We start from the raw sequence: 14,040 nt of genomic DNA, 5'->3' as shown, positions 1-14,040 counted from the left end.
CCGCTGTCTGAGAACTTCAGTGAAGACACCCTCTGCTCCTGCACCTTGTTCTATTATCTGCAAATGGCCTTTGCTACTTCTCGTTGGTCAACAATGGCGGCGAGGCTGGACCGGGTCGGCTGGAATGGGATGGAGTGAAGGTGTTGGTGGTTGGGGTGCTCCGTCCAGTGGTGGGTGGGGCTGTGGGTAATTGTGTTGACCGTCACTGAAAGCCCCACATACCCTGTGACTGTCGGTCAGTAGCTGAGCCCCCGCTCCAGCGTCCAGCTCCCTTTCTTTTCCCTGAGTAACGATGGAGTGTCCGGTCTGGGAACACCTTGCGTTTCTCCACAAGCTCCTGGATCAAGATCAAAACCCAAATCTGGCAAGAACCTCAGAGTTGCCCAGGCCGCAGTGGCCCCTGCCCTTTGACGTCATCCTGAGACCTGGATCACCTACAGCGGGCGGCTGAAGACACTGGGAGGGCAGCCCAGCTGCTCATATTGTCCTGACATTTGGTCAACAGGGAATTTCCCTCATCCCTGGCTCCTGAGCCTCTGGTGCTGCGGGACCTCCCGTACGGCGGTGGCGCTGTGGGCGGCGGCTGCGGGACCTCCCGTACGGCGGTGGCGCTGTGGGCGCGGCGGTGACCCGGACTCCACGCTGCTTCCGGTGTGCGGATTGCCGACACCTGAGGCCGGAGCGGAGCGGAGGGGGTGAGGGGTGAGGGGTGAGGGGTGAGGGGTGGAGGGGTGAGGGGTGAGGGGGTGGGGTGTTGAGGGGGTGGGGTGTTGGGTGGGTGGGGGAGGGGTGGGTGGGGGCGAGGTGAGGGGGGTGGGGTGAGGGGTGGGGTGTTGGGTGGGGGTTAGGGGGTGAGGGGGGTGGGGTGTTGGGTGGGTGGGTGGGGTGTTGGGTGGGTGGGTGGGGTTGGGAGGGTGGGGTGTTGGGTGGGGGTTAGGGGGGTAAGGGGGTGGGTGGGGGTTAGGGGGTGAAGGGGGGTGGGGTGTTGGGTGGGTGAGGGGGGTTGGGGACGGGGTTGGGAGGGTGTTGAGTGGTGGGTGAGAGGGGTGTTGGATGGGTGGGGGTGGGGTGAGGGGGGGTGGGGTTGGGAGGGTGTTGGGTGGGTGAAGGGGGGTTGGGGGAGGGGTTGCTGTCCAGTTCTGCCCCATGAGGAACGGTTGAGGCCTCGACAGTGTTGCAGGACTCTGGGCGCAGAGTTTCCCCAGGGAGGGGTCCGGGACCGCGGGTCACTCTGTCAGTGAGGGGGAGCAGCCGCTGAGGACTGAACTGTGGAGACGTCCCTTCCCTGTGGGGGTGACGAATCCTCGGAGTGTTCTCCTCAGGACAACCGGGAGGTTTCTGGACGTTCAGGGAATGGAGGGATGTGGGGGTCGTGCTGGGATCAAGGATCAGCCACGACATTGAGGGCTGAATGGCCTCCCCTGGTTTGTTGTGTTCCAGGTGTGGGCATGTTTGAGGAGCAGGACTGGAACGATGACGCGGAGGCCAGGACCCTGACTGACGCCGTCTTTCCCAAGCAGGCGTCCTTGCACTGCCTCAGTAACTGGGTGAGTGGGGAGGTGGCAGAGGAAGGGAGGGGGGAGACCTTGGACTGTCCGTCCACGGGTCCCGAAAGGTAGCAGGACAGGTCAATGTGCAAAACAGGTACGTGGAATGCTCTCCTTTCTAGCCAAGACACAGGTTCTAAGGGCTGGGTTACACTGGAACAACAAATGTTGGAACGTGGCTGAAGACTGCAGTCTCCCACTTTACTCAGACTCTTGGTCAAGAAGATGCGTCCGGTGGATGTGACTGTGAAGCCGGTGTGGGACTCACGGTGGGGCTTGGGTGCTGGACCAGCCCAGTGGTTATTGGGAGATGTGGTGCTGGAGTCACGAGTACTCTTAAAATGCATCACCTCACACTGAACAGGATTAAACTCCATCTGCCGTTTCTCAGCCCATTTCACCAGTACATCGATATCTCCCTGTAGTCTACGACCACCCTCCACACTGTCAACAGCTCCACCAATCTTCGTGTCATCTGTGAACTTACTGACCGTGGCTCCTACATCCACATCCACATTGTTCACGTATGTGTCATCAGCAAAGGTCCCAGCACTGCGACACACCACTGGTCACAGACGTCAACCCAATACCATCACCCTCTGTCTCCTGTTGCCAAGCCAGTTTGCCAACTTACCCTGGATCCTGTGGATCCTAACCTGTTGGATCAATCTCCCATGTGCGACGGTGTCAAAGGATTTACTGGAGTCCATGTAATGCACATCTACTGCCCCGCCCTCATCAATACACCTTGTCTCCTAAAAACAATCAAACAGGTTGGTCAGACAGGACCTGCCCTTGTCAAAGCCAATGTCCCTGCCTTTCCAGTCCTGTCCCTACCACATACTTGGCCAGTATGGCCACAACGGGCCGAATGGTCTCCTTCTGCATTGATGCTCTGGAGTGGGTGTGATCTGTTCATCTGATCTCTCCCCATTAATGTTGCACCTTATCATGCAGTGTCACATGCTACCCTGTGCACACCCTTGTGCTCTGCCAGGGGACTTGCTCTGGGAAGGGATTTCCCCTGACACGAGGAATTTTCCTGGATACAGGCCTTTCCTGGGGGGGGCGGGGGGGGGTGGGGGTCAGTTCAGCACACCTAAGAAACGAGGCCTCAAACCTTGTGTTGGGCAGCACTGGAACATCAAAGTCTCCCTCCCCCGTCTGCCCCCCTTGTCTCCCTCCCTCCAGTGCGTTCCACACACCCACCACTCTCTCTGTAAAAAAAAACTTACCCCTGACATCCCCCTCATACCTTCCTCCAATCACCTTAAAATTATTCCCCCCCTCCCCAGTGTTAGCCATTGTCGCCCTGGGAAAAAGTCTCTGACTGTCCATTTGATCTATGTCTCTTATCATCTTGTGCATCTCTATCAGGTCACCCCTCACCCTCCTCCCCTCCAAAGAGAAAAGCCCCAGCTTGTTCAACTTTTCCTCATAAGACATGCTCTCCAATCCAGGCAACATCCTGGTAAATCTCCTCCCCACCCTCTCTGGAGCTTTCACATCCTTCCTATAATGAGGCAACCAGAACTGAACACACTACTTCCAAGTGTGGTCTAACCAGAGTTCTATAGAGCTGCAACATCACCTCGCAGCTCTTGAACTCAATACTCTGACTAATGAAGGCCAACACATCATACAGCTTCTTAACAACCCTATCAATCTGTGCAGCAACCTTGAGGGATCTATGGACGTGGACCCCAAGATCCCTCTGTTCCTCCACACTGCACAGAGTCCTGCCATTAACCCTGTATTCTGCTTCAAATTTGATCTTCCAGTGTGAATCACTTCACACTTATCCAGGTTGAACTCCGTCTGCCACTTCTCAGCCCAGGTCATCCTATCAATGTCCTGTTGTAACCTACAGCAACCTTCTACACTATCCACAACATCACCAATCTTTGTGTCATCAGCAAACTTACTAACCCACCCTTCCACACCCTCATCCAAGTCATTTATAAAAATCACAAAGAGCAGGGGTCCCAGAACAGATCCCTGCGGAACACCGCTGATCACCGACCTCCAGGCAGAATACGCTCCATCTACAACCACCCTCTGTCTTCTGTGGGCGAGCCAATTCTGAATCCACACAGCCAAGTTTCCTTGGATCCCATGCCTCCTGACTTTCTGAATGACCCTTCCATGAGGAACCTTATCAAATGCCTTCCTAACATCCACGTACACCACATCTACTGCTCTACCTTCATCAATGTGCTTTGTCACATCCTCAAAGAATTCAATCAGGCTCGTGAGGCACGACCTGCCCCTCACAAAGCTGTGCTGACTGTCCCTAATCAGCCTATGCTTCTCCAAATGCCCATAAATCCTGTCTCTGAGAATCTTCTCCAGTAATTTGCCCACCACTGAAGTAAGACTCACTGGTCTGTAATTCCCAGGGTTATCCCTACTTGCTTTCTTGAACAAAGGAACATTTGCCACCCTCCAATCATCTGGCACTACTCCTGTGGCCAGTGAGGACGCAAAGATCATCGCCAAAGGTGCAGCAATCTCTTCCCTCGCTTCCCATAATGATCTTGGATATATCCCATCCGGCCCCGGTGACTTATCTATCCTAATGTTTTTCAATAGTTCCAGCACATCCTCTTTCCTCACGTCGACATGCCCTAGCATATCAGCCTGTCGTACACCATCCTCACAAACGTCAGGGTCTCTCTCACTGGTGAATACCGAAGCAAAGTATTCATTAAGGACCTCCCCTACCTCTTCCGACTCCAGGCACATGTTTCCCCTTTTATCCCTGATCGGTCCTACCCTCACTCCAGTCATCCTCCTGTTCTTCACATATGTGTAGAACACCTTGGGGTTTTCCTTAATCCTACTCACCAGACCTTCTCATGCCCCCTTCTAGCTCTGATAAGTCCATTCTTCAGCTCCCTCCTGGGTACCTGGTAACTCTCCAGAGCCCTGTCTGATCCTTGCTTTCTAAACCTTAGGTAAGCTTCTTTCTTCCTCTTGACAAGATATTCTACGTCTCACGTCAACCATGGTTCCTTCACTCTCCCATCCTTACCCTGCCTCAATATCCATGCAAGTATTCCCTAAACAACCTCCACATTTCCGCCCAAGAACATCTGTTCACAATTTACGCTCCCAAGTTCCTGCTTAATAGCATCAGAATTCCCCCTCCCCCAGTTAAATACTTTCCCATATGGTCTGCTCCTATCCCTCTCCAAGGCTGTGGTAAAGGTCAAGGAGTTATGGTTCCTGTAGTATCCTGGGATCTATCCCGTCCAGCTGCAGTTCCGGCAGGAATCGGCTTGCTGCTGCACTGACACCCCTCTGTTGTTTCTAGAACACCCAGAGCAAGAGGAAGAAGCAGAAGCTTCTGGAAACGCTGAAGATGCTGAGGGCAGCGGGGGCACCTGAGGGGAGCCCGGCAGACGCAGAGGCCGACCTCGAGCACGGCACAGCAAGGAAAACCGGGGGCAGGAAGAGGAATCGCAGCAACCGAGGAAAGGAGGGCAGAGGCGGAGAGTCCGGGTGGTCAGGCGAGCCGCGCGCGCGGGGGCCGGAGACTGGGCTGGAAGAGCCGGCCAAACCAGGGCCAGAGGAGGAGGAGCGGAGACGGGCAGCCGGCGGGGATGGGCTGGGGGGTGCCCGGGTGGGTGAAGCCTCCCGCAGCCTGGCAGGAAGCACGGGAGCAGGAACGCTCACCCGGAAACAGTGGAGGAACAGGAGGAAAAACAAACAGAGGAACAAGAACAAGTTCCGCCCGGTGGACGTGCGCCCGGCCCAGGGGGAGTGCGACAGCACAGACACAGTACAAGAGGGGGGCAGTGTTGCTGTCATCCCCAGATCCCCAGGGAAGGAGACTCGGCGGAAGGGGCCGGCGGAAGAGGCGGTGGGTGTGGAGGAGCCTGCCGTGCTCTCCACGCTGCCCCAGTCCTCAGACCGCTCCACCGCGCTCCGGACCAAGATGCAGGAACGGCTGAAGTCCGCGCGCTTCCGCTTCATCAACGAGCAGCTGTACACGTCGAGCAGTGCGGCGGCCAGGAAGCTGTTCGCACAGGACGCCAGCGCCTTCCGGCTGTACCATCAGGGCTTCAATGCACAGCTGCAGCACTGGCCCCAGAACCCCGTGGACTGCATCATCCGATACCTCCGTAACAGGTGCGTCCGGGGAGCAGGGCAGCCGGTGGGGGGGACGTGGGGGAGAGAGACCAGGGAGCAGGGCAGCCGGGGGGGAGGGACCAGGGAGCGGGGGGGGGGGGGGGAGGTGGGGGAGAGAGACCAGGGAGCGGGGGGGGGGAAGGGGGGAAGTGGGGAAGAAAGACCAGGGAGCAGGGGAGGGGGGGAGTGGGGGAGAGAGACCGGGGAGCGGGGGAGCAGGAGGGAAAAGTTGGGGGAGAGAGAGGAGGAGGTTGGGAGGGAGGGAGAAAGGGGGAGAGAGATTGGGGGAGGGGAGAAAAGGAGAGGGGATGGGGAGAGGGGGGGCAGTGTTGTGAGAGGGTGAGGTACGTGGTGGGTTTGGGGGGGGGGGGGGTGGAGGGAGAAGGTAAATGGTAAATGAGCAGGGCCAGTCCCCTGGGATCCACATACGGCCGTGCTCTCTGGTGGTGGAGTGTGTCCTGACCAGGTAGTGGTACCCCAGGGTCACTGGTGGACAGCTGGGGCTGTCAGTAATGAAGGGCCAGTCCCTCTGCCCCCTGACCTCTCCCTCTCAATGGTTCCCACAGGCCGCGCTCTGCTGTTGTAGCTGACTTCGGCTGTGGAGACTGTAAGATCGCTCGGAGTGTGGGCAACAAGGTGCACTCGTTTGACCTGGTGGCATTGAGTGAGCATGTGACCGTGTGTGACATGGCGAAGGTAGGTACAGCTGGCTGACAGTACACCGTGCCTTGGACTCGAGTGTGCCCCTGGCCGACAACCCCTTCACACTGGGATCACACTGTGCCCAGGCCTGACCGACCTCCCCGTGAGGTACAGGCGGACCCGGGCCTGACCCCCCTCCCCGTGGGGTACAGGCGTACCGGGCCTGGCACCCCCCTCCCCGGGAGATGCAGGTGGAGCTGGGCCTGACCACCTCCCCACCCCCCCACCACCCCCCATGATCCGATACTGCTCCCATTTCGTTGTCCCCATGCTCCCCCCAGATTCTACCCCTCACCCACACACTGGGGGCAATTTACAGCGGCCGTTTACCCCACCGACCCGCACGTCATTGGGATGTGGGAGGGAACTAGAACACCTGGGGGAAACCCATGGGGTCACAGGGAGAATGTGCAAACTCTGCACAGGCAGCACTGGAGGTTGGCATTGAACCCGGGACCCTGGAGCGGAGAGGCAGCGGCTGTACCCGCTGCACCTCAGTGAAAACGTTTGGAGGAGAAGATTTGATTGTTTTGTTGGAGGGAAAGGGGGGAGTTCAATGGAAGGTGTTGCTTCAACACGTAGAGTTAGAGGTATTTGAGTGTTCAAGGTGCACGGATCACATTTCCAGTGAAGGAAAGTGAGCAAGGTTTTTATTTAATCACCTGTTGTACAGTGGGAAGGTGAAGGTCGCGGCAGACTTTGCCTTCGCAACCACACAGGATCAGAGGTATAACTTCTGTAACTCCAAGCCAGTACCAAATCCTTGTTCCTCCACTGATCCGTCAGAACCTCGAGAGGATGGACCGGGGCAAGAGTTTCTGTTTGGAGCTCTCAAACTGATCGTCTTGTTCAGCTGCTGGGTGTGAGACTGACGGAGTCAGCCGGGCAGTTTCTTAGCAAACACAGTGTGTACCAGGGACACCTGCTGGAGAGAGTCACAGGCATCAGCGCCAGCACAGCTCTCTCCGGCAGCTGTTCAAGAACAAAGGTACAAACTTAGGTTCTCTGTTGAAGTTGATGACGAGCACAAAGTTGTAAATGTATCAGGAAGTTGAGCAGTTTGGGTGTGGCTCCAATTTCAGAAAAACATTAAGTTTTGTCCAGATGTGGACACGGAGAAGGGGTGCAAATTTGTGCTTTGGTCTTTGAGGGATTGGCGGTTTCGGCAAAAGCAGGATGGATGTGAAGTGAGTTTGGATGGTGGATGTGATTGAATTGTGGAGTTTGCTCTTTTCAGTAAGATTTGGATCCAAGAATGGGGGCCATTCATCATAACGGATCCTGCCACTGAGCGAGTGGATCGGGAGGGCGGTCGAGTTCTTCTGGACCAGCTCCCTTTGTACCTGCTTCCAGTGCAGAAAGGCAGTTTAAATACGGGCTGTGTATAATGGGTCAAAGTTACAATGCATTGGGCAAGGCGTGTCTCTGTTGATCTCTGGAACACACAGTCGAAGGAAGCAGGTAGCTGGGTGGGTGGTGGAAGTACAGACACCCTCCAAAACAATAAAAGGATTTGAAAATGAAAACCATGGAGATGGGACAAAATAAACTGACAGGAGGACGAGACTGTGGGAGCAGGTTAGGAGTTGTGAACGGTGTCTCCAGGTGTTGACCTGTCCGTTTATGTTGCAACAACAGAACCAGAAGAGCTGAGAATAAATGAGGAAGGATCAGCCAGACTTCCCTCTTCCATCGCCCTGGGGATTTGTGCGTCAGACACACATGTTCCAGACTCTCAGCTTCCACCTCCCGACTCTCCATCCCCCTCGTGAATATTGACGTGACGTAACGGATCCCCTGCGCACATGTGCACTCATTCACTCACACACACACATGCACACACGCACACACTCGCGTGCACACACAGGCACGTGCACACACACTCACTCACACTCACACACACACTCACTCACACTCATGCGCGCACACAGACGCATGCACACACACTCACTCGCACGCACAGATGCACGCACTCACGCATGCACACACAGACGCGCGCAGACGCACGCACACACTCTCACACTCGCATGCACACACACAGACATGCACACACACACACGTGTGCACACAGACACGCGCAAGCGCGCGCACACACTCAGACCCCTATTCATCCCCTGTCTTGGGACCGTTAATTCACGGTGGGGACTGAGATTTGAAGGAACCGTTGTCATTTTGCTGCTGTTCTTTTGTGTCCCTCTAGGTTCCTCTCTCTGATGAATCAGTTGACATTGTGGTCTTCTGTCTCTCACTGATGGGCACCAACCTTGTGGATTTTCTGATGGAAGCCAACCGTGTCCTCAGAGTTGGGTGAGAGATGTTTCTGCACTGTTAATGGGTGGGGCTGGTGTGACTGGACATGGAGTGTGGCCCTGGAGCGAGACCAAGTTTGACTCCGGTGGGGAGAGCTGGTGGTGCTGCCTGGGTGACGGTGCCTCAGTGATCTTGGCAGTGACAATGCCTCTTGTCTGTTGATGTTTGCCAGGGGAATTTTGAAGATCGCTGAAGTGGCCAGCAGGTTTGAAGATGTTCGGCGTTTCATCGGCATCCTGGGAGCCCTTGGATTTAAGCTGCTTTCAAAGGTAGTGTTGTAAATTGCCAAATGGTTTAGCCTGTGCATCTGGGGAGAGGGAAATGTGAAGGGAAATCTTGGGCTGGGTGATGTTCCGGGAGTTGATGAAGGTAGGGCAGTGGGTGTGGTGTATATGGACTTCTGTAAGGCAGTTGACAAGGTTCCCCATGGAAGGCTCATCCAGAAAGTCATGAGTTATGGGATCCATGGAGACTTGGCTGTGTGGATTCGGACTTGGCTCGCCCACAGAAGACAGAGGGTGGTGGTAGATGGAGAATATTCTGCCTGGAGGTCAGTGACCAGTGGTGTTCCACAGGGATCTGTTCTGGGACCCCTGCTCTTTGTGATTTTTATAAATGACTTGGATGAGGATGTGGAAGGGTGGGTTAGTAAATTTGCAGATGACACAAAGGTTGGAGGTGTTGTGGATAGTGTAGAAGGTTGTCGTAAATTACAAAGGATATGGCCAGGATGCAGAGCTGGGCGGAGAAGTGGCAGATGGAGTTCGGTCTCAAGAAGTGTGAAGTGATCCACTTTGGAAGATCAAACTTGAAGGCAGAATACAAGGCTAATGGCAGGATTCTTAGCAGTGTGGAGGAACAGAGGGATCTTGGGCTCCAAGTCCATAGATCCCTCAAAGTTGCTGCACAAGTTGGTAGGGTTGTTAAGAAGGTGTATGGTGTGTTGGCCTTCAGTAGTCAAGGGATTGAGTTCAAGAGCCGTGAGGTGATGTTACAGCTCTATAAAACTCCGGTTAGAACACAATTGGAGTATTGTGTTCAGTTCTGGTCGCCTCATTATAGGAAGGATGTGGAAGCTTTAGAGAGGGTGCAGAGGAGATTTACCAGGATGCTGCCTGGATTAGAGAACAGGTCTTACGAGGAAAGGTTGAGCGAGCTGGGGCTTCTCTCTTTGGAGCGAAGGAGGGTGAGCGGCGAGGTGTATAAGATCATGTGGGGCATAGATGGAGTGGACGGCCAGCAACTTTTCCCCAGGGCGGCAATGGCCAATAGCAGAGGGCATCCATTTAAGGTGAGTGAAGAACATTCAGGGGAGATGCCAGAGGTAGGTTCTTTACACACAGAGTGGTGGGTGCCTGGAACGCACTGCCAGGGGTGGTGGTAGAGGCTGATACAACAGGGACATTTAAAAGACTCTTAGATAGGCACATGGATGAAAGAAAAATGGAGGGTTATGGGCTGTGTTGGAGGGAAGGGTTAGATTGATCATGGAGTAGGTTTATATAAGTCGGCACAACATGGTGGGCCGAAGGGCCTGTACTGTGCCGTACTGGTCTATGTTCTATGAGTGGACTGACCAATGTCGATGCGATGTGTGCTCAGGTGTACAACTTCCTCTCTCTTGCAGGACACAGAGAACGGCTACTTCTACATGTTTGATTTTGGGAAGACTGGGTTGCCCAGGGAGAGGAGTAAACTCCCTCAGCTGGAGCTGAAGCCTTGCCTGTACAAAAAGCGTTGACCTATGTGAATGAGCCAAGGACCATCAGAGGCAGGAGTTCCAAACTGGGGCTAATTCTCAGAGCGGCTGAGAGAGAGTGAGGGTCTTGTCGTGAACTCAGGTCACGTGAAAACCAGACTGGAAAATGAAATCTCATCTGAGATGCTTTGTGCCCTGTGACTCTCTTATGTTCTGCCTGATGGAGGAGTTCAGTCAGTGTGTGAGGCTGTGACAGGGGACTCACTCACGGTTAGTCAGTGATGAGGCTGTGATAGGGGACTCCTCACTCAGTGAATCCCTGCAGTCACGAACGATTATGACACTTTGTATTCTTCATGTCCCCAGTGGTTGAAGAGATGCGTTTGATCCCTTTCCAACTCCACACACGTGAGTCCGCAGGATGAACCCCAACACGGGCTCTGGACTGGCACTGATGTGCCTCTCTCTCTCCAGGACACCATCTGTGAGTGGTTCCCAGCACAAATTCCTGTTGATTTTGTTTGACAATCACGGTCTTGGTGGTGGCTAAAACTGAATGACAAACAGCTAATGCAGGAGATGTAGGAGGACATCATTGGCCCTCCGACTTGTGTCCGTCTGGTGCAGGGGAGGGGACAAGAGTTCCAACCACCGCATGTTTCAGCGCTGTACTGCAGTACACTGCAGGAATGACATTCCTTTGGAACTTACAGTGAAAGTTATTCGTTTTCCAGGACCAGGGCACCCCTGGCGGGGCACCACTGGCAGAACAACACCCATCCCTGATTGCCCTTGGCAAGGTCCTTTGAGCAGCTGCAGTCCGTGTGGTGAAGGTGCTGTCACGGCACTATTGGGGGAGGGAGTTCCAGCATTTAAATCCAGTGAAATATTTCCAAGACAGTGTTGTGTGGTTTGTAGTGCTCCAAGAATGGAATTGTGGATGGAATGTTTGCAGTCTTGGGGCTAAGGGCATAGAGTGGTGGAAGGGCATTGACTGGGTTGCTCCACAGAGAGTCAGCAGGGGCTGGAAGGGCCAAATATCCCCTGTGCCATAATGACTGTGATCCTGAGAATGTGAAGCAGACCAGTTACTCAGTCTGTGAGATCACTGAACTCCTTGTGTGGACAGTTCCCAGAGGAACATGTGAGTACAGCGGCTAGAGAGGGAGGAGGTCTCTCTGCCTTCTGCCTCCCTGGAATTGGTCTCTGTTTTGTTTCTGAAAGTGGAGATGGCTGGGAACCAGAGACTTCTCCATCCTGAGGTGTGCCCCTCAAGTCATTCATGTGTTCTCTCCCCCCCAAAAAAATCAGCTGTTTCCATCTCTCTGCAACTCCATTGTCTTCAACCAGTGATCCAAACGAACCTTGGTAAAACCTCACCTGCTGCTGCCCAGAGGAGGCCATTTGGCCCACTCTGCCTCTGCTGCTTCTTGGAGAGACACTCAATGATTCCCCCTTCCCCATTGCCCTGCACAATTTCTCCTTGTCTGGTATTAATCTCCTTGGCAGGTTCCTGTTGAATCTGCTACCTCTGCCTTTCAGGTACCGAGCCCAGAACACAGCAATGCTGCAGAAACAAAAGTACTCCCTATGCCAGCTCTGCGTGGCACTCGAAGTATAAATGTGCCCTCTAAATATTATCCCGACTCCCACTGGGAGGGCACTCTTCTTTATTGAATAATTTCATGTCTTCAACACATGTATCAAATGTTTTGCTGTGCCCTGTCTGGAGTAATCAGTCGCTCCAACCTTGTCATGTGGCAAGTCCTTCAGACCTGGAGCTAGACTGAACGTTCTGACAAAACCCTGGTGTCGTCCTTGACCTTGAGGTAAATGTTCCATTTTATTTATTCATTGTACAGGATGTAGGCATCCCCAGCAAGCCCTGTGTTTATCACCGTCCCTGACTGCCACTGAGAAGGTGGGGGTGAGCTGCCCCTTGAACCGCTGCAGTCCTGTTGACGGTGGTCCCACAGTGCTGTTGGGGAGGGGCTTCCAGGGTTTAGATGATGAAACTGTGTACAGGCAACTCTGTGTTACGGGGGCACAGGGCTTGTGTTCCGAGAAATCTGTCCGTATCACCATCTTCCATAACGCGAAGCTGCATCATTTAGGCAGTCATCAAGAATTGTGAGCTGAAAAAGAGGAGAGAAAAGAGAGTACGGATGCCAGAATCCGGAGCAGAGTGTGAGCTGCTGTAGGAACTGTCGGTCGGGCAGCATCTGTGGAGGGCGAGGGAATTGTCCACGTTTTGAGCTGTGATGAAGGGTCTCAATCTGAAGTGTCGACTGTCCATTTCCCTCAACAGATGCTGCCTGACCGCTGAGTTCCTCCAGCAGCTTGTTTTTCGCAGTTTAAAAAAAATAAATTTTGTATGGATTTCTTTTTCACATAAATTCTGAGAGAGCGAATTTTATTCCACATTGCAAATTTTTGGTAGTGGTTTGTGAATTGTGTAAGGTGATTACCCATAACGTGGATGGCCACAATGCAGGGCCATTCATTGTATTTTCCAGTCAGGGTGGTGTGTGTGAGTTGGAGGGGAACCTGCAGGTGGTGGTGCTCCTGAAGGTGGTGGGTGCTGGAGCTGCCCCGTCAGCTGAGGTGAGCGCATTTTATAGGTGGTACACTGTGGCTGTGGTGGACAGTGTCAGTGTTCTGGGAGGTGGAAGGGAGCCAATCTAGTGGCTGCTTTGTCCACCCAGGACTCAAATGTTGGATCTTCAATCAAACAGGAGAGTGGAGTGTTCTCATGTTGTGTACCTGTATCAGCTCCCACCTCAGCCTCGAGGAGTGTAAACCCAGACTCTCCACGGACTCCCCACAGTGGTGACCAAAACTGGACACAGTTCTCCAGCTCTGGCTGTTCAGTTTGTACCATAACTTCCCTGCTGTTAATGTCTGAGCCCCGGCCAATAACAGTAAGTATTCTGAATACCTTCTTCACCACCATATCCAACTGTGCTGCCACCTTAAAGCCTTTGGACGAGGAATCTTTTGGAGTCATTAAGACAAACAGCTCGGGAGTAAACCCCTGTGCCCACACTGACTATCAGCACCCGTACACTAATCCCAGTCATCTCAGTAAACAACCCCTCCCACTTCCCCCTCCACTCAGCTAGACTCAGAGTCACACAGCATGGGCACAGGCCCTTCGGCCCAACTCGTGCATGCTGACCAAGATGCCCATTTGCCCATGAAACAAGAGATTCTGCAGATGCTGGAATCTGGAGCAACACACACCTAGATGTGGAGGCTCGTGGGGTGGTAGATGAGGACAAGGGGAACCCTGTCCCTGCTGTGGGGGGGGGGGGGGGTGAGGCAGACGTGTGGGAAGTGGAGGAGATATGGGTAAGGGCAGCATTGATGGTGGTGGGAGGGAAACCCCAGTTACTGAAAAGGGACATCTCAGATGTCCTGGACTGGAACGCCTCATCACAGGAACAGATGCGGCGGAGGAACTGGGAGAAGGGGATGGCATCCTTGCAAGTGATAGGGTGGGAAGAGATGTTGTCAAAGTAACTGTGGGAGTCAGCGGGTTTGTACAAACTGTTGGTGACTAATCTGTCTCCGGAGATGGAGACAGAGAGCCATCCCCTTCTCCCAGTTCCTCCGCCGCATCTGTTCCTGTGATGAGGCGTTCCAGTC

The 14,040-nt window shown here is 54.0% G+C and overlaps 1 protein-coding gene across 2 annotated transcripts; it reads left to right on the top strand.

Annotated features, from left to right (window-relative positions):
• The first annotated feature begins 636 nt into the window (after window positions 1-636).
• rrp8 (ribosomal RNA processing 8) lies at window positions 637-12,789 on the top strand. 2 transcript variants are annotated; one of them, XM_052026469.1, is made up of 7 exons: window positions 637-695; window positions 1,441-1,547; window positions 4,864-5,681; window positions 6,248-6,377; window positions 8,584-8,690; window positions 8,866-8,962; window positions 10,321-12,789. In XM_052026469.1, the coding sequence occupies exons 2-7, from the start codon at window positions 1,449-1,451 to the stop codon at window positions 10,432-10,434; spliced, it is 1,365 nt and encodes a 454-aa protein (XP_051882429.1). In that variant the 5' UTR covers window positions 637-695; window positions 1,441-1,448; the 3' UTR covers window positions 10,435-12,789. The 2 variants fall into 2 exon arrangements, with proteins under 2 accessions (XP_051882429.1, XP_051882430.1); XM_052026470.1 differs by having other exon boundaries at window positions 664-702.
• Window positions 12,790-14,040: the final 1,251 nt, after the last annotated feature.

Source organism: Pristis pectinata, chromosome 11 (assembly GCF_009764475.1).
Source record: "Pristis pectinata isolate sPriPec2 chromosome 11, sPriPec2.1.pri, whole genome shotgun sequence".
NCBI lineage: Eukaryota > Metazoa > Chordata > Chondrichthyes > Rhinopristiformes > Pristidae > Pristis > Pristis pectinata.
The sequence above is the reverse complement of the archived record's forward strand: the minus strand, read 5'-3'. Positions and strand labels throughout refer to the sequence as shown.